The sequence below is a fragment of the Apus apus genome, chromosome 13, assembly GCF_020740795.1.
Source record: "Apus apus isolate bApuApu2 chromosome 13, bApuApu2.pri.cur, whole genome shotgun sequence".
NCBI classification, from domain to species: domain Eukaryota; kingdom Metazoa; phylum Chordata; class Aves; order Apodiformes; family Apodidae; genus Apus; species Apus apus.
This window is the reverse complement of record NC_067294.1, coordinates 12,066,927-12,091,385: the sequence shown is the minus strand read 5'-3', so window position 1 is coordinate 12,091,385 and position 24,459 is coordinate 12,066,927. Positions and strand designations below refer to the sequence as shown.

Here is a 24,459-nt window from a genome sequence, read left to right as displayed (position 1 = left end):
TCTGGAGAGGCTGATCAGGTAGGGATACTCAAACATGCTTGCAATTAATATTGCATGTATTGATATTGTATATACAGGGTTTATGTCAGCATGGACAGTCTCAATCTCACTGAAATATAAAATCCCTTTACTTCGTTTTACCAGTAGCAGTGAAAAATGCATTTCTGAGCTCTGCAAAATCTGTCATGAACTTCATAATCTAGCATATGGGCTTCACCCCCCTCTCACTGCCACAAGGAGGTGAAGCATTACCACCTACTACCTATAAATAATGGTCATTCAGTAAAATTAAAAGTGAAATTATACATCAGTTCCAATGTGCTTTATCTAGCCAATGATATTTTTGATATGTTAGCATAGCAAGTCTAAAGTCTGAGGGCAGTACTTCAAATGTTTTGGAACTTTAAGATAATTTTGTGATTTGTTTCTATTTCCTCTTTATTGACAGTTGATATTACAGTGGTATTTGAAAAGATGTCAGTAGGGTGGAATTACGTATTAGGGTACGTGTCTCTTACTGTCCCCTAAATGCCAGAGCAAAACTGAAATGTTTATTTGGAAAGCCAGAGATATTAATCTTATGACAGTAGTCAATTACAAGGATATTTGGTTCATTGTGCTGAATGATTACAGTTGATTTAATCAGGTTGTTCAATAGTAGTGCAAAATGGGCAGTTTCTCATTCTCTTTTTTGCTTGTTGCATTGTGTTAAGCTTATAAGAAGCATGAGGGGAGAGGGAAGGTGGATTGGGGACTGCTTGGCGTGCTTTGTTTTCTGGATCTCAGTGTGTGGTAAATGGCAATTTGTTTTTTACACCTTTTTCAGCAAGAGGAGAATGGGAGACCATCCTCTTTGTCATCAGTAAAAGCAGAACAGGAAAAAAAAAAAAAAAAAAAAGGAGAAAAAACCCAACAAACAACCTGAATTTGTTCAGACTTCATGATAGAGGAATCCCAGAGCAATGCTCTCTCCAAATTTTACATGAGCAGGGTACTAGAAATAGCTTGGATAATAGTGGTTACTCAAAGGCACCAGTGTTAGCACACGGTGCTGTGGCTACAGATCTGCTCTGAGGAGGATTTTTCCTTAGCAACTCACTGTCATGGTAAGCAAATCACCTGTGGTTGTTTTTACCACTCACTTTGAGAAGCTACTCAAAGTTTCTGTGGCATTTTGGGGAATGTCATGTTGTCTGTAGACAGAAAAGAGAAGATGAAATGAGGAGAGGGTGTTTAAACGCTTATTCCTAGCAGTGGTGAAGTTCTATTGGAGCAGAGTGAAGAGGAAAGAAATTATGTATTTGTGAGCTTTTTTTCCCCCTAGAATTAGAAAGATACATAGTGGACTGTTAAGGGGGGGGGGAAAAACGTGGACAGTAAATGTTCTAATTGAAGTCCTACAGTTACATAGTGAGGTAGTACAACTATCCTTGCATTCCAGTCTGTGTGGAAGAAAATTTCTAATCATAATTGAATTAAGAAGTAATAACCTGTGCTTATCATTCTATTATGCTTTACACAGTTTGCCTTTATTCTGGCTGTTAACTGTCTCCCTGTTTGCTTTTAAAGTGTGACTCTTGCTTTAGGACAGGAAGAGTTAATTTTACCTTTGTCTCAGGATTTGTTGAGGGTTAGAATTTTATGGGTTGTTGCTTTGCTGTAAAGGTTCTTAAAAGAAACATAATCATTTCAGGTCTGCACTAGAGGGTTTTTACAGACTTTTTTTCTGCCTTTTTGAATGTGAGAGTAATTCTGCTTATGAGGAATCCACTTAAATTTATTATTTCTATTGACATTTCCCTGTGGAATATAAGTTGCCTTATTCTGTCTCTGAAGAGCCAGAGGAATAGGAGCTTTGGGCTCTTATCTAAGTTCTTCTGTAAGAATTACTAAATAAGCTGCAATCATAAAACTGAATGTCTTTTCAATTGAAGATTGTTTTGACTTAGACATTAATTTTTAACTTGAGTAGAACTTCCTTTCTTCAAAATGGTGAAAATACCTTCCACTCAAATGTCTTCCTGAATAGTCAAGAAATTGGTAATGTTCTTGTTGGCATTTTGTGAGAAAAGATTTAGCTGGATGGAATCTGTCACAGAAAATACTGATTAAGAACATAGCAAAGGAGTGAGTGCAGTTTCTGCACAAGCTCGTCATCCAGAGCTCAGGTTCTTCCCTAGTGGAGGAAGGTGCAGGAGCTACAGCTTGTGTAACCACCACCACCATCTGCCTTGAAAGCAGATTCCATGAGGAGCTGTGTCCAGCAGTTGCTGAAGGTCAACCACTGCAGAAGTTTCAGGGGTTGGGAGGATAAGGTTACTCGCTAAATTCTAAGACCCACATGATCTACTGATCAAAGACAGGATCCTGGGGGAAACAAGACATTGTTCTTCCAAAGACACGTTACGCTATAGGGTGGTAGTGCTACTGCAGTTGTTATTGTCTTAGACATAAAAAGGTAGCATGAGGGCAAATTTTGTACTATTGTACCTGTCAGAAGCTGTACTTCCTTATTTCTGTGCATTTAGCAGCAGATTATTTGCACAGTTTGTGTATTGAAGCAGTGTGTATTTTGGGGAGCAGATATTTCCTTTTTTCCCTAGTTCTTAATCATTTAATTAAGCATTGTATCTTTATCATCCTGGAATAAAAGATGTTAATGCAGGGTACATATATGGTCCACCATATTCACTAGAACTTTGCACCAGTTATTTCGGATACTGAGAATTAATTAAAAAGCCACCAAATCCATGTGTCTTCTTAGAAAGTTCTAGCTCTCTTCCATAGTTTAAGGGAGTCTATATCAAATTTAATGTAACATCAGAATTTTAAGTTAGCTGCTTTTTAAGAAAATGTAATCTTATTATGCTTTCATGTATATTAAATTGAATTACTAGAACATGGCCCCCTCCACAAAAGTTGTGAGGAAGCTGTTTCATATGTTCTGAAGTGCATTAAGTTATACAATTTTCTCTAAGAAATTTATGAACGATGACCTTTTTTCCTGTTAAAGAGGACACAACTGGTTTAAAGATGTTTTGTATGTATCTAATTTATTTATAGTATGCAACATGTCTTGGGTGGTAGCAATATAAGTGTTTAAGGGAAAGAAGCTAAAAGAAGACACTTTTTATTTTAATGCTGACATTATCTGTGTGAAATAGACACGCAGTTTTCACAACCAGAATAAGAATCATGTTTTGTAAAACATTTGAAGGCAAAATGTTCAAATTTCCAGTGATAGTCATAAAGCAAAAGGACTGTAAACTCTGTATAAGTGAAGATGTGCTAGCTCTTTATTCCAAGGTTGTTTGTTCCATACTGAGTCACTCAGCCATTGTCCTCACATTGTTTCATTGTTCTGTTTGTTCTGTAATTTTCATTTTATTTGTTATTTCTTTTGAAAGGAGAAGTGAGGTGAATGCTGAAAGGTGAGGTTACATTGCCCAGTGATAAAATATTAAAATTATGCAGTACTCCTCTGAGCTTTTCTGCCATAGCTGGTGCATTGTGTTACATGGGTGTTAACTTCTAGAGGAGCACATATTGCTTCAGAGAAAGGCTTGAAAAACTTCAGTCTAAACCTGATGTTATTGTGCCAGAAGATTTTATGGCGGACTGATGTGTGCTTTTTGCAGTGATTTACATTATGAACATGAAGTTGTGGCAGAGTTTTGGCAGGATAGTAGGCAATGCTACCAGATTTAAAGAGCAACTCTAAATTTCTACATGTGGAAAGATATGGCAGAAGATAGAGCATCATTGCATGAAAACCTGCAATGAAATTCTTCTCATCCAGAATTCCTTTACCATGAAAAAAATAGCCAAATTCTAGTTTTCTATGGCTCTTCCCAGGTGGCATGCAGACACCACAACTGCCTGTCCTTCAGCAGAGAAATGCAGAGTTTCTTCCCAAGAATGATCAGAGGCACATCTGTTTTGATTTGCTCTTAAAATTTTTGTATGCTTCTTTTAACAGCAGTGTAAACAACAGGAAAACTTAAAAAGTTGAAGTTTCTGTACGTGTTTGGACTCCCTCTGTTTTATCAGTTACAAATTTATTTTCTTATTACGTTTAGAAAATGTTTTAACATCATAACTTGTTTTAGGTATGTGCCTTCTAGCTTTAACAAATACGCTTAGTTCTTCCAGAGATTACCAAATGTTTTATTGCACACAATAAAAATGAGGGGAAAATATCTACATGTCATTAGACAGCCAGTCCCAAATCAAGTAAGAAAAAATGAGCTAAGTTGGAATTAGGTTGAGTTATTAATGAAATGATGTTAAGTGGAATCAGAAGAGAATGCATTACAGATTCTGTGCAGCCTGAGTGTGTAATTTCATCTCTGTTTTTTTTCCCTATAAGACTACACTCAGAAACTCTAGATACAGTTTACAGTTGAAAGATTAAAACAGTCTATAGCCAAATGTTCAGATTATGATGGACTTGTAGAAATATCACTGTTGTTTATCCTATGCTCAAGTGAACTCTTAACCTGTGATCATAAAAGGCTTATCCTTTATGTGAACATTCACAAGAAAGAAGAATTCTGTGAACTCTATAATTAATAAGAAATCTATTGTCTTTTAAAAGTAGAGACATAGAATAATTTTGGTTGGAAAAGACCTTAAGGATCATTTGTCTGACAACCTTGACACACATTTCTAAATCCAGTATGATTGTTCAGGAGATAGATATATCACATTACAGTTTTGTTCCCAGATTTCCATGCATTTGAAATTTGTTCCACTGGCTCTTGCTGTATCCCATGTTTCCAACTGTCACACAGCGGGACTGTTTCCAAGAAGCAGAAGCCAACAGTGGGTTTAGCTGCAGTACATGGCTTCAGTAACTAATTCAGAGATTTTGTGACTCCAAGGCAATTTGTACAGAGGATTCTTACAAAGTGCATGATAAAGAGATGCAGTCTGTTATAGAGCATGGTATCCTTGCAGGCTCTTTGCTTTGCTCCTGATGTTGTTAGTTGGAAGTCATAGTTTGCCTTAAGATGCGCAAATCTGAAGCAGAATCTCACACCGCTTTTGACAAGAGGCATGTGCATGGATTTAAAGAAAGATTTAGTCCTTGTATTTTACAGGGCTTTAGCTCTGTCTTTGACACAATAATATAATGATCTGCCACTGCTAGAGTTGAGAGTGTTACATGGTTCACATATTGACACTCAGATGAGCTATCTGAATTTGTTATCTTCTTATTCATCAGTTGTAATGTCTGTAATCCTGTAATTACAGGTCAGGACTGCTTCTTCCAGGGCAGAAACAAGATTCTGTTGCTCCTTATTCCCCACAGCTTTTAAGAGCCAGTGCAGCTCCAAAAGGGAATTGGTTTCTGTCCATCTCCCTGCATCATTAGCGTTGCTCTCCTGTCTTTCAGTGCTGTTTTTTCTTCACTGTTGATGTCAGAACTGTTTAAGTTACTATTTTTTATTTCAAATCCCACTTGAACTTGTCAGACAAACAAAAGCTGTGGGATTTCAAAAACTGTCCCCTACATAACACTGAAAAATAAGAGCTATTAACTGTGCTGTGATAGTATTTGTTACAGATATTATTTTCTGCATCAATAAGTTTAGAAAAGTTACTTATGGCCTTCAACTTTGGTCCATGAGAGGTATAGTGACAATTCTCAGCTATTATTTGAACTATAGAACCTCTCCAAAGGTTTGGTGACAAGGACAGATTTTAAACTTTCTCAGAAATAATAATTTACCTGAATTATTTTTTCCCTGTGTTATTTACTTTCCCTGCAAGTTAGTTATACTTTATTTAGTCTTTTTAGTGCTTCAGGCTTTGGTTTGGCGGTTTTTTTGGTGCTCCATAAGCAGTCTACATTCAAAATAACACAACATTAAAGAGGAAGCTGAAGACCAGTTTGCATTGTTAGGAATCCTAATAAATCACAAAGTTTCTCTCTCTTTAACAGAAGATTAATAAATTAGTGTATGAGACAGTCCTTTAATGTGTTTCATTTCACACAGTATTTCTCTGAGATAAATGTATCAATGTTATTCTGTTCTCATCCCTAATGACTGTACTGTGTTGAGTCACACTGCTATGTTTTAAAAGCTTTCACTTTCCCATTGTTTCTTCTCAAGGTTATATTATGCAAAATGAAGTGTTATATTTTGTACACTAGTCCGGGCTGTATAGAAATATTTTTAATCCTTTTATGAAAATGGAAGCAGCTCTGCTCTGAGGAAGTGGCTTTATGCCTGTTTCAAGCACTCCGAACTGCTATAATGAACTGCTGGTTCTTCCTCTGTCTCAAAAGGAATAGGTCATGTGTCTTGACTTTAAAAGTATAGAGCTGCTAATTCTTATGTTTTCTCACATTGGTAAGTTGGTCTAACTATTCACCATTAATTGCAAACCACTAAGAATTAACAAAAGTAGATTTTTGTTTAGATAATTTTGAAGATGAAAGAGAAATTTTTCTACTTTACCATAAATGTGAAAAAAGTCAGGGTGAAAAGGTGAGGAGTGTATGAAGAGAAGCAAGGATGAACTTGTTAATTCAATGGATTTGCATTATGGATAAGAATGAAAAAATGAGTCTAATTACATACACTATTCAAAATTACTGTTTTGACTTAATGAAAACACTTTTCTACCAGCCACTTTCATTACTGTGCCACTTTTTTTCTTTACTTTCTGATGAGGTAAGATGCTGTGTCTTTTAATGATTTGATAATGTTCCCTGCAGAGCTTTTATTGTAGCTAGCTCCTCCTTTGGCCTCTTTTGTGGTATTTGTTACCTTCAAAAATCCTGCTGAAGATATGTCAGAATTGTGAGTGCTCAGCTCCACCATCAGTATGAACAGACACTTTGATGGGGATATCACAGCTGTGGTTTTGCCTCTGTTTTCTAACCTAAGTGATTCTGTGATTCTATGTGGAAGCCCCTGGTTTGGTAGACTCCGGTAGGAAGAATGTGTTTAATGCAGAGAAGGTGGTTATAAAGCTTAAGAGTCAAGCAAGTTAGTATTTACCACGAATCTTTTGTGCACTTCAACCTTGGCTGTAAATCTATGTTCCTGTCTTTTCCTCCATGAACTACTGACATTCTTCTAAAAGGCAGGACTGTAACGTCCACATTGGTACGTAAACACTGAGGGCATTGAACAAAACAACAAACCTCCCAAACAAAAATCTCAGTCAAACAAAAAGCATGAGCTGTAGATTTTTTTCTGGCCTCACTGCACCTTACCTGAAGTTTTACTCAAAATGATCAATCTTACACAGATACTGGAACAAGCAAATATTTTTTCCTCCAAATTTGAAAGTAAGGAACCAAGTATGAACTGCCAAGAATTGGGGTTTTTTTACAGTATATGCTGCTACTTGCTCCATTTGCATTTGATGTCAACAAACATATAATCCTCAGCAGTCTGGTTTTGTTAAAAGCTGGAAGAATTCCATTGTTGGAGCCAAAGGACTTTTTTCCCTAGCCTGTGTTCACTCCAGGAAGCTTTCTTTTGAAGCATCAGTGGTGACCCACATTGATTGACAACAAAGTATTTTCAAAAGCAATTCTGAGAGTACCTAAGTAGTAACTGAAGAAAGAGCTTACTGCCAAAAGATGTTCATTTTCTCTGAAAGCCCAATATATACAAATGATCAGATTGTAGAATTAAGAGATCTGTCTAGATAGACAAGAAAGAGGTAGGACTTAATAAAGGTTTACAGGAATAACTTGCCTCTACTTTTGTTCTGTTTTCTCTGAAAAAAAATTATAGGATTTTTTTCTGAAACAGACACTAAACCATTGTTAGAAAGGACAGCAAGGATAACTTCAATATTTCTTAAGTGCCATGTGGAAAGGATTGCTGGAGTCCATTCTGAGTGAATTTTGGGCCTTTCTGAGGCGATTGTAGTTTTTGGCTTCTGACAAGCTCTTTTTAGGTACTAAAGGAGAAGGAATGAGGTCCACCAAATGAAAGAGTTCTCTGTCTTGTCAGATTGAAGAATGTAAAAAGTTTTTAAAAGTTATTTAACAAACCAAGTATCTACTATAAAAGGACAGTAAGCATCCTAGAGGGGGACAGTATTTTGAGAAGAAAACTATTGGTCACCCAGTATTTCATGATTATCAGAGAAAGATGCAGCTGCTGCTTCTGGTGGATATTGCAGTGTTAGTGTTGTGTGTGTGCAGGACATATTTTGACTGCTGGCAGATTCCAAATTGTAATATTTTTTAACTACTACACAGTTGTGTAGCATGCTCTTGGGGAAAAAAATGAAGTTTAAGAATTTATTTTTGTTAATACTTGATGGAAACAAAATTAACAAAATGCTGCCGAGAATGGTGCTTTTGTTCATCTTCAGCTCAGGCTCCTATGCCTCTCTGGCTTGTCAGTAAAAAATTTATTGATGTCACAGATGTTTTTCTCAACAACTAAAAGACATGCTTGACACATGTTAATGTTTGTGTGTAGGTTTGGTGCCGTCTGAAGGCACAAATAGGGTCTAAATGTTTTGAGAAGAGTCCTGAAAATGTCTGCTTTCTAACATGAAGGTAAAATAATACTTCATTTACAAAGCACTATGGAACAGAATTAAAAAGACTTAAGTTTCATGAAGGAATTAGTGTATTAACCCAGGATATGAATTATGTGTATTTCTCTGTTCCTCTTTCTTCTGCCACCTTTCTTTGAGCCTTTCCTTTTGGCTTGAAATCCTCCAGTATAAAATGAAAGAAATCACAGTTCATGGTTCATTTTGTCAGGATAAATTGCTTTATGATGATTAAAGCTTACAGTACTGTGACAATGGTGTGCAAAGGGGAGGCTCTCTGCTCACCCACCAGACTGGCATAAACCTCTTAGTATACGGTTATAAGGAACCAGAAGATATGGTATTTCAGTAAAAACAGGCAGGAGTGTTGGATATGTAGAAATATATTTTATTATTTCAACTGTGTGCAATGAAGAAAAGATTGGAACAAAACACATTAACAAACTCTTCTGTTTCCCTCCTAGAATCACAACAACAGCTGCTTGTATGATGGACCTACGGAGATACCCGCTGGATGAGCAGAACTGCACCCTGGAGATTGAGAGCTGTAAGTACTTCTGCAAATCCTGCTTATTCTGTGGTCCACTGCTTCAGAGTTTTTATTTCTGTCTTTTTTTCTAGTTTTTCTCTTTTAACATGCTACTAACCTGGTTGCCTTTCTGTCTGATGACATGTACATCCTTGTAAACACATGCAAAAAACAGCTTTCCAGATGGATTAGTAATTTGTGGCACAAGGATTAACAAAAGTTATTCTGTGTTTTGATGGGCAATTTACAGGTTTAAAAGTCTCATTCAAATGCCTTGTTGGAGTTCATGTGAACTTTATCCTCCTTTACTGCTGAACTGTGTGGCAGCTTGTTTCCATTTTTAAATGACAGCAAGGTGTTAGAATTGTCCTTGAAATAGGTGGCTTGTGGTTTTTTCTTTCTGAATCCCTCTGCTGTGATTAAAGTTTCAGCACATGCAACACAGTCTCTTACTTATACTGATTTAATAGCTGCTGTCTTTGTCCTATTTTCTGTGTATACAAATTTGTGTTGTGAAATAAAATTTCAAATCTTTGTTCACTGAAAAACCTTTAGGGAACCTAAGTACATCAGAGGAAAAAAAATAATTCATGATCACTTTAATAAAGACAATATTAGCATGCATTATTTAGCACTCTGATTAATATGATATCAGCATTTAAAGATGCATTTCCTTTTTCAGGATAACCACAGGTAATTCAGCTGGGGTAGATTATTAAATTGAATGTGGCAAGCAAAATGGAAATTAATGGCATGTTTTAAGATACATTATGTATTTTGGAAGTAACTTCTGTATTATAAAAGATTATGCAGGATTTCTGTGTGTACTAAAGTACAAAATCATAGCTTTTGCTACAGTCTGGTAAGAACTTTGTGCAGCTAAACTCCTTTCTTCTCGAAAGCATTTAAGAATATGTTTTAAATTTGTGTCCCGGTTTCATTCATTTTAGTGTAATTTAAAGATGTGTGAAAATCCTTTTCTGAATTAAACTTCAAACACTGCTGTCTGAAATAATTTACATGCAGAAAATGACCAAAATGATTATTTATCATTAAAGTTCATCCAGACTGTGTGCTAAAATACACAGGTAACAAAATTGGTTATGGACTTTCCTCTTTTGAAAATGGATAAAATCTTGATTCTTGGGATTGTTGGGTTTTTTTTCTGCAGTTCATTATAGAATTCCTACTGATAATATTTGATTCCAAATTTCATACCTGCTCACTTTTATGAGTAAAGTAAGCTGATTTTCATGTATGATAAAACTCCTGGCGTACCTGCATTCAGGTTTACAGAGGTTTTACTGAGAATACGGCTGTTCTGCCAGTGTCTTATACTTGTTAATATAGCAAGGACTTGGAATTTTCTCCAACTGTGTTAAGATGGAAAGCTGGAAAGTCAGCGGGCTTCCTTTCTCTCTGTTTACAGTGTCCGTTAAACAGTCAGCAAAGTCTTACCTTCTCTGTACATTGTTGAGATGCCTGAACCTTCTTGAGACTCACAAACTAGATATCCCCTGCCTGTCATGCTTGCAGAACCCACTCTGGGAATTCCCAGGAAATACCTCCTAGGTCAATCCTTATATAAAACTGAAAATTAAATTATGTCCCCACTTTTCGAGGAGTTCTCATTCAGACTTAACATGTGGGTTGCAATTTCCCTTTAATCTCATTTGGAGTAGAATTTTGAAGCCAGATCAGTTATCTTTCAAGAAACAATCCTGGCAAACAGGGTATTGAGCTCTCAAAGCTGTTGTTCCTCTTGGTATAAAGAGCACAGGACTCATGGTATTATTGAGAGGGTAGGAGTTTAAATTACCACCGCTCTTAGGATGCTCGTAGGAGAGCTCCTTTGTGGATCTTTTAACTCTGTTGCAGCACTGCAACAGTAAAATGGATTTAAATCAGAATATTGTACCTAGATAGACTACCTGTCACTGCAGTAACAAACATTGTTAAAGAATGTGGATAGAAGTAATACTTGAACTATGTTTTTAAACCATTTCATGCTGCTTTAGAAAATTATTGCTCTTTATGTAAATGTATATATATTAATATGTTCAGGTAAAAACCTGAGTCTGCCTAATCTTTGTTAATCACTTCAGACAAAAATGCTGGTAGATAGGTAGAATAAATAAGATTGAAAGTGACTTTCTGAGTCATCCAGTGCAGGAACTTAAGTTACAGTCACTTCTTTAAGATGGTTAAGCTGCAAGCTAAAAGTAGCTTGGTTTCTTGCCCTTCTGATCTTATTGGATGTCTCTTTCACCACTGCTCTCTTGTGATGGTTAGCAGTTCTTTAAATTCTATCCCAACTGTTTTCATGTCTGTGAAGGCAAAAAATTATATAAAAAATTATATTAACTGCTTGTGTCAGCATTTTTTTATTTTTTTTTTAGTTCTCTGCCTTCCCCAGGTCTGCTGGGACCTTCATGACATATTTAAAGAAAGTGGTTATAGTTTCTCATAGGTTTCATTTCATGAAACAGAATGTGCCAGTTTCTTTTAGCTTTCTCATACAGCAGTATGTTAAGAGAAATGCTGAACTAGAACTCGTTAGCAGTAACAAGTAGTGTGAGCAGTGTTCCAGATGGAACTGCTGTTACACTATGGCATTCATCCTGTCCTTTTTCCAGAATCCACCTTTGCCTTTCTTCACTACTGCTTAACATACACAGGTCATAGTCTTTCCCAGAACAGTAAGTACAGTCAGGTCTTTCCCTTCCTCACTCATTTTCCAGCAGTGGGTTCTAGTTTTCTTTTTTTTTTCTTTTTTTTCTTTTTTTTTCATAGTACTAAAACCACTTGACATGGCATTTCATAACACTGTTCACACAAAACAGTGTTCTTAATATTGCTACAGTCCTCAAGGTTATCCAGTTCTTGCTATATTTGTTCTGATCATCCTTTGTCTTAACAGTGCCTGTGGAATTAGTTTCATTAGAAATTTCATTAACACACAAATGCGAAATAATATTAATGCCAAGAAGGAAGTGCTTTGGTTTTAATCCTTGTCTATACTAAGCATGATATATTCTTTCAGTGCAATAAAATTTCCCATACATCTTTTATATATCTGTACCAGTTTTCTATTCTTTGATATCAAATGTTTTAAGAAAGTGTGGGTTAGATATACTTTGTTTAAAAGGAATTAATGTCTAGCCACATCTTTTGAGTTAAGTCCTGATAGTTTTTTATCCCATTTCCATACAAGTTAATGTCTCTGATGTCCATCCACTATTTCTTTGCTCCTTCGCTTCCCACCTTCATCTTGTTATTGATACCAGAATTGATTGGTTTCTTAGCTGCCTGGTTTACTTTTTTTTCTACATGTCATTGTGTGTACTGAAATTTGTGGCAAGTATCAAAGTTTTGTTAATCTAGATTTGCATAAAGCCAGATAAATGTGCAAATTAGAAATTAGGGTGGAAAAGGATTGAATGCATGTATTAGTGAAATTAGCTGCTGAAAATGGAACAGAAGACTATTCCCCATTAGTTCAAAGAGTATCAGTTTTGAACATATAAATCCTATTTTTTCGTGTATAGCTAGTTACATATCTGTGATAATTTTTTGCTTTTTTATCCTTAAAGGGCAAAAATGTATTGAAAGTTTGGTTTTGCTATGATGCTTCTAAACCTGCAGGCCGTTCTTTTCCAAGGAGGTCAAATCTGAGCTATTATACTTTTCCCTTCCGTTTGGTATTTCTCAACACACTGAATAGCAGGCATGTAATACAAGAGGGAAATAAATTTTCCTATGTGTTAATTTCTTAGTTTCCCAACTTTTAGGCAACTTTTTTAGTTGAAAATTGGCTTGACTCAGTAAAATACCTCTCCTTTCCGCTCCCTACCTCTGCCACTGCAGTAGGAGTTGCTGTTTATGATGATATTCTATAATAATTCTGTTCCGCTGCTGTTTCCTGCCTCTCTGGAGTTGTAATTGCTGAAAGAAATGTCTTAGCTAATCAACCACAAGACTAGTGGGAGCTCAAAGACAAAAAGTAGTACAAGGGAGTTTGAAGAATAGTTCAAATTCATATAAACTAATAAAATAACATATTGCACATCATCTAACATAACAGAGAGAAATTATTGTGATTCTTTGGAATATTTTAATGTAATTATTCGAGATTCTTCTGGTGCGTTTGAACCTTTTTCTGTTTCATTTTCTTGGTGCCACACAGACAAAAAACCGGTTCCTTCTTATGACATTTCATAATGTGTTTGGCATAGCTGTACTTACGTTTTCCTGAGGTAGAATTCAGAAACTATCTGCCTTTTGACAGAAATTTATTTTATTTTATTTTTTTCTTTGTTGCTTTGGAACAAAGAACATGCTGAGTTTCTCTTGAAAGCATATTCTCAGAAACATTTTTCGTAGTGTATTGAAGATGTGGCATTAAAAAGTGTATTAAAGCCCTGCTGTCTGAAGCCTCAGCAAACAGGGAGCTTGCCTCTCAGATGTACCGACCAGGGGAAAGGTCAGAGGCAGAACAGCGTGCACAGACAGAGGAGGAAGGTCTGCTTTGCTGATGAATGAGAAAAAATTCTTTCCAGGATATTTCATGTATATAACAGTCTGGAGTGTTTGGATCAGAAATCATTAGAATTTTTTGGTGTGTGTTCATGTTGCATGCCAAAAAGGCCACAGAGCACAAGCACACTAAGATAGATTAAAAACTCGGTAACAGAATCTAGAAAAAGCCTGAAAGAACAGACATGAAAGAATATCTTTCCTCCCGGTGGCAGTGCAGCTCAGTATCAAATGCCTTCTAATCAGATCATCTGAAAGCTCATCAACAAGAGAAACAGTAGTCTTCTTTGTGTGCTCAAGGTGACATTACAAGCACATTTAAGGCACTGAAAAGAAATCAAAGATGTCTTTTGCTGAAGCCTTGAGTACTTTGCAGATGGCTTCTCTGGCCATTGATCAAAGTTATAATCAGGTCACATGGGACAAATGGTAGAACTCCAGGAGCCGACCAGGCAAGGCTTTTCTGGGTTAGAGGCAAATGCACTTGATGCAAAAGGTTCTGCTTATCCCCAGGGAGTGGGGTGTTCAGCAAAAGATGATACTATAGAAACACGTCATTTCCAACAAGTACACAGTAAGTGGAAAGCTAAATATTTTACTTTTGGGCCACTAAAGGTTGGAATCTTAGCAATTGTTCATTTTTAAAATATTTCTTCCATTTATCAAGTTTAGCAAGTGTCCTTTCCCCATTGTCCCTTCAGCTAAGTCTGTTTTGCATCCTGGCCCCCTCTCCTGTAAGGAGAATATTCCTCTATAAGTTGACCTTATAAAAGTGCTCCTTTTTCCTCTTTGTTCATCATCTATATGTTTGGATGTCTTAATCTGGAATTCCACCTCTGTACCCGCACCATCCATTTCAGTAGTATCATCTTATCATGTGGCTTCCTTGGGACAGGTACTTCATTCTTTATTTGTCCTTACTAATTTTGTCTCAATTATTTTCAGAAGAGGTATACTTTGAGGGGCATAGTGCACAGTGGCAATGAACAGGAAATCCTTGACTCGTCTTCAGTTTTATAGATAGCAGAATTTAGTAAGGGCTGAAGAGAAACCCCATTAGTAGATTAATCTTCTGGCTAATCTCAAGAGGTGAAGGAAATTCAGAGTAACCATCAGCTCATATGATCATGGTCAGTTGTGTATCAGTGAATCAGTGTTTGTGAGTTTTAAAAAAAAGAAGATCCCAACAACAGGGGACTTTGGTCAGGCTTTCAGACTGGAACTTAAGTAATGTCCAAGTTATGTTAACCTTCAGGTAGGGGAAAAAAAAGGCATTTTTCTTTTCTTTTTTTTTTTTTTTATATTTCACTGCATCTTGGCAGCAGTCTACATCTTGAAAGCTCTTATAACACAAACAAGGTGATGTACTGTTTGAAAACGAGCAAAGAATTCTACAGAAGCTCTGTGGCAGATTCTTAATGCTTTGAAGCAAACTGGAGTTCAATTGAAAGGGAATCCAAGATTCCAATATCCATTCTCTGCTTATCAGAACTGGACAATATAGGCAACCTGGATTTCCACAGAGAAATTAATAGCTTGAATCTCTCTTTTTCAGTCATTTTACAGTTGAATGTGAAGACTATATAGAGTCGTAAAGGTACAGACACAAAATGCAAACAGTTTTAAAACTTCTATAGCATTTTGCCTTTTATATCCAATCTGAGATACAGTGTCTTTGTCCTTATTGCACAAAACCCTTTTATCAAGGGATTGTTGGAAACAAAAAGGGCCGAGTTCAAAGAGTCTGTATTCAGAAAGCACCATATTAATTTGCTGAAGGTTTGAAGAAACACTAAATGTCCCTGAAGGTATCTCTGATGCTATAGAAAGATGCCCTCCATTAGGAAAAAATATACTTCTAACAATTACTCTGGTAATCTTAAATGCTGTGAATTATGTGGAAATATGAAAAGCTGATGGGGTTGATGGGTTGGCACTTCACAGTCCTGTTTCCAGAAGGTATGAATTTTACAAGGTAAATATTCACACTTTCCTCCCCCCCCCCCCCCCATACTAGGATATCTATTATAACTTCTCATACTTCAGGCAAATGTTTTTCCATAGGGGTAATATTTGTTTCAAGCATCTTGTAACTAGTGATTTCATCAAGAAAAATAAGTACTTATAAGTGCTTTTGGAAAGGGCATCTGTGATGTTGTTACGTATCTTAGGTCTATGTGCTGGGTGGTCTGATATTATTGTTTATTTTTATTATTTTCTTTGGAGTACCTATATTTTTATTAGAAGTTAAATGTACTTAAAATGGTTTAAAGCCTTGATTCAGTCAGTTGACAATTCAGACAGAATATCTGGTGGATGTTGAGACTATCAGTAATATTAATTTCTCTGCCAAGTTCTTCTCTTTTGGTTTAGGCACAAGAGCAATTGGTTTTTCACATGCTATCTGATGCATCTAAGTGTTGTACCCAATCACTGTTAACTGTAGAATCAGAGTAGAAACTACACAGGTGTCCTAAAGGGCCAAAAAAATATGCTCAGTCCTGGCACACTTCATCTTCCTGCCAGCAAGGGGTCGTGTGGCATCAGAGGCTGTTGTTCCTGGTAATAAGTAGCCATTGTTTGGAAGGTACAATACCAGCAATTTTCTAATCACTGGGTTAAGGTGGCAGTACTTCTTGAACTTGGCCTAATGGCACATTAATTTGTCATACTTTTTTTCAATCATCATGACAGCTGTAGGTTTTGTAATAGCTTTGGTGACTTGTGAGGTTTATTTGCATTGGGTTCATAATGGCTAACCTGACTTTGCAGTGAGTTGGGAGAATAATCCTTCCCACCCCCCCTTTCTCTTTTTTAACCAACAAAAATTCTGAAGTTTGAGTCCTTCTTCTATAAATACATTGTTTTACATCATTCTAAATGATGGAAGTGGCACTGAGAGCTAATAATGGCTTAGCACCATTTTACCTAAATACTTAATTATCCTTTAAAAATGAAATTATTTCTTCACCATGGTACAGCTTTTATGAAACAGTAATATTTATCAGAGACTGGAATCACTTGACCTCCAGTCTTTAGAAGACAGGGGAGGCTGTGGTTATCTCATGATCATCACACACCTGTGAAAATAAATGTTTCTATCGTCATTTTATTTCCTAAGACAATTGAGGTTTTTCTGTTACTGTTTTGTTTTGTTTTCCCAGCATCTCTCCCACTGTTTTCCAGTGCGAAATCAAAATAAATTCTATACCTTTTACCCATTGATAAAATTCTATTTAGTTCCTGGTGTCTTTTCAAGACAAAGAAGCAAAGAGTAGTAATTTGAGAAACTCATGAAGATGTGCCAAAACCCCTTTGGTTCTCCCTAAAGGAAATAGTTTCAAAATGTTGAACCTTTTATCTCAAAAAAATAGGTTATTAACTATTTAGCCCTAATTTTAAGGGCCAAACCAAATATGAGTCTGGATAACTTAGCTTTTGAAATTTAAATACTGCACAGTGCTATATGAGGCTTCAGATATCTTTTACTCATCAAGATGTTTCAGCCATGACAAGTCTTTTTCTTGGGTAACTGTACTTTTCATGTAGACAAGCCTGGGAAACAGTATTTTACTTTGGTGGACAAACAGAGAAGAAATTTAATGAGCTGAAGCACTGGCAAAGTTATATATCACAATCTTTTCATTCCTTTGATTAGTGTATTGCACCTTTCTTTGTGAAACAAAGTTAATTTTGTTCAGTTACTCATGTTATTTGGCACTATTAGTTCACAACCTTCTTTGTGTTATTGGATGCAGTCCCATTTTCCTGTGTTTTAAATCTATATAATGAGTTCAGAGGTAGTGTTGCTTACAATACTGATAGTTCATTTAAAAATAATTCAGTGATAGCATGACTCAACTTTTGGCAATGCTAGAGGAACTAGTTGTGATTTTCTATGAGCCTAACGCTACTATAATTGATATGAGAAAATGCAATTGCAAATTTGGTAATAGAATGTATTGGTGTGCAAGTCATAAAAGGAATAATACACAAGGAAATTACTCTTTAGTTCTAGAAATATTCCTGATATATACACCATTCATAGCATTCAATATGTATTAGATACACTGTCCAAAACTATTTTGATGGAAGTTCAAGAGTTGTATCTTTTATGTCTGAAAAATTCTAACTCTTAGATTAATTTTCTCATGATATGCATGTGTTCTGAGTCAAAATTTAATGCAAATAATGCTGCTATTACTCTAAGTAGCCTTAAAAATCTTTTGTGAAAGATCTGTAAAGAAAGGGGTATGTAAGTAGCTGAGGTAAGTTAAGATTATATTCTCAACGTTGTATTTATAAAAAGGTTGGGGATTTTTTGTTTATTGTTTTTTCTCTTATATATTAAATTAATTTTATTGTTTTCAATGTTGCTTTTTATGTGGGAGAGAAGTCACTAAGTAGATTATTAATATGTGTTTATATTTCAAGTCATACTTAAAGAATAATTCAGGATGGAAGGGACCTCAGGAGGTCTCTGGTCTAACCTGTTCAAAACATTGTCAGCTCTTGGGTCAGACCAGGTTGCTCTGGGCTTTGTCCAGTCTGATCTTTGAAACCTTCAAGAATGGAGAGGGCAAGACTTCTCTAGGCAACCTGTTCCAGTGCTCCACCCTCCTACCAGTGAAGAAGTTTCATTGCAGTTGTGGAAAGGGGCCATGTACCTGGTTTATCCTGCCCTGGCATGCTGCGTCTGCCTCAGAAATGAGTATTTACTGTTATTCGTCTGAAATAGAATGTAGGTGTTGTATGGTTTGTATTGTAAAAAAGTAAATTGTAAGACTCTTAACTTAATGACAATCTCCTGAGAATGATCTGAATAAATTAATATATCGTGCAAGTGGCCGTGTAATTTGACAAAGGCATTTTTCAATTAATGATTCAAAGAACTCATATTCCTTCCCTTTATGATCTTCTGGTGTGGTGTAATCTGTCCCTTATCTCTTGATTCAGTTACAGAGATGCTAATCTCACCATTATAGATGCAAGTGTCTCTGTATACGTTGTAATTCTCAGTCTTAAGATTTAAAAACTCTCAGAATAGGGTTTCTTTTTTCTGGGTAATGATCTAAATATTTTCATTACAACTGTTTGGCTCAGTAACATGTTTCTTGTTGTACACATCGAAAAGTCAATTCTCTGAATTCTGTAACTGCATTATATATATGTTGTCTTTATTGTGTAGGGAGCACAGATGTGAATAGTCAACTTTACAGGAATATATTGGAAGTGCATTTCTTTAGTTTGTAGCTTTGGGACTTGTGTCATATTTCTACTCGGAGCAATCCAGCACTTACATTTGCTGTCATACAGGCTTCTCTTAACTTGTGACTGAAGCATGACTGTAGCCACAATTTGAGATGTTACATCAGCCCAGGCAATTACCTTACATTATAACAGGGTAACATAACAGGGAAAAAAAAAAAAAAAGAAGAAGAAGGAATTGATTTAAGACATTATTCAGCCATATGTCTAAAAATACACCTTTCCAGTTTGACATTGTGTGTACAGCTACCATGGTCTAGAGAAGATTATACCACATTGGAAATAACAGCTTGTAACAATAGTAGTCCACAATTACCATCTGGGTGCTTTGTTGATGTGTGAAAGATGATTATCCAAGTATTTGATGTTTTCTGCAGAACCTCATACAACAATTCCTGGTAAAATCACTGCTTTTATCCTGTTTTCTGAAGCAGTTACTTGACAATCAACATATATTAGAAGCGAGTATGTGTTCAGTAGCAGAGACCCTTATTCAAGGCACAGTCCTGTTGTGGGCTGCTATGTGAACTAGTTTCATAAAAGCAGAGCAGACACCTGCATCTTAGTGTGTGGGAGCTCATCTGCATATACTGGAGGCTCTTCAAGAGAACAGGAATTTCTTTCTCCTGGTCGCAGCCTGGAACAGTCAAGTCTCTTCAACACCTTACTTCAGGAAGATTGATCGATCCCAAAACGTCACAGAGACAACCTGAGTGATACTGAACTGCTGGTAAGTTATCTTTTTGCTTTTCAATTTTGCTTATAGTCATTTGGGGTTTTTTTGTCTGGACCTTTGTAACCTACCTGACACACATTTGATCACTGTTTTGGGGAAACTCTGGAAAGGGGCAAACGCCACAACAGTAGCTGCTTCTTTTTCTTTTTACCCATGATCCCTCTCTATCTTCTTTTCTTTGCAGAGCTAAAATGAGTAATATAGACAGTAGTGCTGGTAACTCCTGTTCTGCCAGAATTACGTCCTGGGGGTGGGGTCCAGGCCAAGAAACTTCTCATTCTTCATGTACAACTGATAAGAATGTGCAGGGAAGATGAGCATCAAAGTGCTGCAAGTGCAGTGCACTTATACTGTAAGTGGCTTATGTTGCTGTAGCATACTTGGTGGTGGTGATGCTATATGCATGTTTTAACTAGAGTATTCCTTTCCTTTCAGCTTTCAGTTACAGCTTTCTGCAAGTATGGAAAGATCCACAGGCTCATTAGGTAAATGTGTTATACATTTCTCCTGCAAAACGTATCTAAGTTCTTATCAAGGTTTGTTCTCATACTGACCAAGCACTAACTTCTGCTTATCTCTGTTTTTATTCATTTAAGCAAAAATGGGATTCCAGAAGTGAGGTTTATTTTTTGCTAAAGGGCAGAAAACCCCATACCTCACTGTGGCCAGAATTTGCATTTTACCCTGTAGTGTGCTACTTACAGCAAAGCCTTCTCTTTTTCTTTTACAATGACCCTCCATGTGCTGCTGATAATGCTTTGTATTAATTTATTGTATTTGCTGAACATGTGAGATTTCTGAAAGAAATAAACCAGTGTGTTTACCTGTTGTATCTGTGTGTTTCATTTGAGTAAAACAGAACTCTGAGCACAGTAAAACAGAAATCTTTTAAAGTCTGCTGGGAGAAGAAAAGACTCCAGTGCTGGTTCTCTGTTTAACTGTTCTGTGATACAGAAAGAGAGAGAGATATTGCTAAATGAAGTCTATAAATAACAAAGAAATCAAGATTTTTAGCATTATCTAAATAGTGTTTTAATAACTTAAGAAAAATAATTTCTGACTGTATGTGTGCTGTTGTAGGCAAAAGCTGTAGTTGCTCTTGAAGTTAATATTTTGAATATTTTAAGAACATTACCCTTTAGAGGAAAAAATAACTATGTATAGCCCTGAAATATATAGTATTTTCATCAGAACAGATGAGCAGAGTAGTTTTTTAACTAGTACCATTCCCTGCAGAAGCACATGTAGGAATAGCAGCACTGATTTTTGTCTTTTTGCAGCTGGCAGTCAGCAAAACCAAGTTGGAGCCACAGACTAATTCTGAAGATGAAATACTCTTGGGGAGGGGATGGGGGAGGCATGTGTATTTCTGAAAATTACTGATTTCCAAGGTAGAGTACTGAGACAAGGTACGTGTCAGACACAGGCTTTGAAACATAAAACTCATTTGGTGTTTTGTCTTGGAAGCAAAAGAAATGTCTCTCTCACTCTCTCAGTCACTATGCTTAATGAAAACCAAGTCAGCCCAGTATTAACTGTCTAGAGAGAGACTCTTTCTTGAGACAAACCAGGGGAGAACTGGACACATGATGTGGGTATGTGTGTTGGGTTTTTTTCATGGACTCTGGCATAGTAAAAACAATAATCTGAATATTAACAATTGATATGAGAGTATGTTTATGAGATTAGGAAAGTATAGCTACTCACATTGAGCAGCAGTACTCAAGGATCTCATCAGGAGTTAGATGGCTTTATTTCCCTTCCATAACTCCAATGTAGTACTTTTCTCAAATCTTGTTGTGAACAGGGGCAGAGTTAGTGTTTGGTTTACTACCTTTAGTGAGAAGTGATCTTAGTCTTCTTCATATTGAATTTGAGTAAGATTTGATGAGTACAGTAGTAGACATTACTCTTGACAAGAACAAACCTGCTGGAATTTGTCACTGTGTTTCTTCTTTTTAAGATACAGTGCTAGTTCTTGTAGCCTACCCTGGGACACCCTGATCTCCTTAAGGGAAGAAGCCTGCTGTCTAGCTTTCTGTGCTGGTAGAGGTCAGACAGAATTGACCAGTCTTACTTTTGCTCACTCTTCAGTGCATAAACTCACTGGTTTACAGATAGAATATGAAGATTGCTGAAAAGTAGGCAGTTAGGTACAATAAAAATTGACTTAGCTAGTAATAATAAAAAAAGCTCTCTTGTATTGCTGTACCTGTGAGATAGTATCCAATCAAACAATACTACATTCTAAGTAGCTTTTCTCTCTCTGCTTCATAAAGAGTACTGCATCTTTTCTTTTTTTTTTGTCTGTATGAAATCTGCAGTTGGAAGAAACTTTCCTGAGGAAAGGGCTGGTGCACTTGTCTTTCCTTCTTGATTATAAGGTAGCACCTCCCACTGTGTCAGGCTTCTGTGAACACTTCTGGAAGTTTGTTTCTTCTTGGAATAGAAAAGCGTTATCTTGAATTCATAGTCTGATATTAACATGGTTGTTCTGGAGATGAGAAGGTTCTGAGGTTATATAAAAACAATGTAATTTTGTGATACCACTTACTTTTTCCAAGAAAGGTTGTACCAGAGGATCCCTGAGGTCCCTTCAAACCTGGTATACTGTGATTACATGATTGATTCTTTTACTGGGAAAATACCAAAGTTTTCAATGCAGCACCTTTTCCTTAAATATAAAGTGATTTAGGCAACGTACAGCAGCTGCTTGCTTTGTGTAGTTTTGTTTTGAGTTTGTTTTTGTAAAAAGAAAAAAGTCCTTTTTCCCTTCAGAGATTTGGATGATTGTGGGAAGTATTTTAGCCAGAAGGTAGAACAAAGCTCACTAGGAAGACTCCAGCTGGGACTGAAAATACATGTTTGTTGGTTCCACATGTTCATGAATTAACACATGAGGCTGCTTGACCAGCCAAAAATCAACTCATTCTGTTAAAAAGGAGATAAGACCTTGATTTAAGTGCTATTATTAAAAGGCTATCATTCTGTCTTGACAAATATATATCCAAATTTCCTAATTTGCTTATGAGTATTAGCTCTTCAATGAGTGTCTGACCTTTGAAGAAGTAAGCTCAGCTATCAGCTTGAATACTATCATCCCTAGTGAATTATTCAGAATAGATTACAAACTGCTTCCAAATGTAAGCCTTAAATAATTATGAAGATGATGAGTAGGCAAGCCTTTTAGTTAGATCTTTTCTTATTTAAATTGTTTTTCCCATCGTGATAAAAATATCAAACTATGCAGTAAAAATATCTGAGCAAAATATCAGAGTCAGTTGCACAGCGGAAGATAATTAGCAGATAGTGTGCATCTGTTCTTACAGCCTAAAAGAAGGGCAGATGAGCTGATGTGGAGCTCTGTGTACTTTAACCTGCACTATTTTCAGCCCATTGGTTATCTTAGTATCTGTCCACTGCATTGCAGCTCTCTGCAGATGAAGTATCTTAATTTAGTGTTATTTTCTCCAATGCATCCTACAGAGTATGTGGAACTGATTTTGCTGCTGATGGGAATGGCTGATGCCAGCGTAGTTTCCTGATCAATATGAATGAGGAATTAATGGCCAAAAAAAAATGCAAAGTCCATATTTCTCATTAAAATCTGACCAAAGAAATGTTGACTAAAAGCTCTCACCATTTAAAAACATTTGGGTAAGAAGAGGCGTTCTCATCTAAAGACATCATTGTTGCAACTGGAAGACATGGTTTGAAAGTGTGGGTGGTACCTCTTTTGAGCTGAATGTTGCTGGTGTCTCCTAATACCTGTTGGTTTTGATGTATGGTGATTCCTAGAGCCTTTAGTAAATGCATTTGTATTCCAAATTATTGTATGAGACTGGGAAAATGTCATCAGAGTTGGACCTGCAGAAGCGTTCTGCAATCATCGGTGTTACAGAGTGGCTAAATGAGGTTTTTCCTGTTCAGAGAGAAACTTGTGCAGTCTCCTCTTGATAGCCAGTGCTAGATATCAAAGCTGTGGGGTTAGGCTGCTCGGAATTGCCATCTGGGCAAAGCAGGTTTTGGTGCTTTGCATTGTTCTCAAGGGGGACCTGTCTGCTGTGACTGAGTACTCTCCTAACTTTTGGCATCGGTGCTTCAGTGTACGCAGCATGAAGTTCTTCTTGACTGATGTTTCTGAAGTGATCAACGTAGCCACATTTGGCAACAGAGCATTACAATACCAAAAGAAATGCAAAACTAAATACTAATTTGTATAACTGTTTAGTCTGCTTTTCAAATTAAATGCAACAGTTATTAAACACATTTAAATATAATTTAGGCTTTCTTTGTTTTTAACTGTTTTTCTTAATGAGGTAATTATTTGCTGTTATTTACAGGGTGTCTGCAGCTCAGTTACATATTGTGGCATTTTAAGTTGTTTGAGCTAGAGCAAAAAATCCTTGTATGATCAGAAAGACATCTTGGAATTTTCTGTTTTGCAAGGATGGATATGCTGGCTTATGAAGGCTTGATTGTGCTTCCATAAATCTTGCTAATGGTAGAATATTTCATCTATAGGACAGGGTTATTGTTCATTCCTCTTCCATTTTTTAGCTATCTGTATGCTCTGTATGACTGCTCTGAAAACTGATGATAGTAAAGAATAGAAAAAAAAAAAAGTTCTGTAACTTTAAGGGTATTTTAGGAAAGAAAAGGTGGCCTATTGGAGTTTAAGCCTTACACAGAATTTACTTTTCTGAACATGAAGAAAAGTTAGCATCTTCCTGAAGACTAACCTAGCTAGTTCAAATGTCATATATGCTTGATATGGATTATTTAAATTTTCACATTGTTAGAATCAAATATAAGAAGGTATAAAATGCTATTTATTTAAATATTTATTTAT

At 36.3% G+C, this 24,459-nt stretch overlaps 1 protein-coding gene across 5 annotated transcripts in view; it reads left to right on the top strand.

The window, feature by feature from the left end:
• GABRB2 (gamma-aminobutyric acid type A receptor subunit beta2) overlaps positions 1 to 24,459 on the top strand; it is a 143,003-nt gene that overhangs the window by 69,055 nt on the left and 49,489 nt on the right. For all 5 annotated transcript variants that reach the window (XM_051631341.1, XM_051631339.1, XM_051631340.1 and 2 more), the window contains one exon: positions 9,003 to 9,085. In XM_051631341.1, the coding sequence (XP_051487301.1) occupies positions 9,003 to 9,085 (83 nt within the window). The remainder of the gene's footprint in view (positions 1 to 9,002; positions 9,086 to 24,459) is intronic.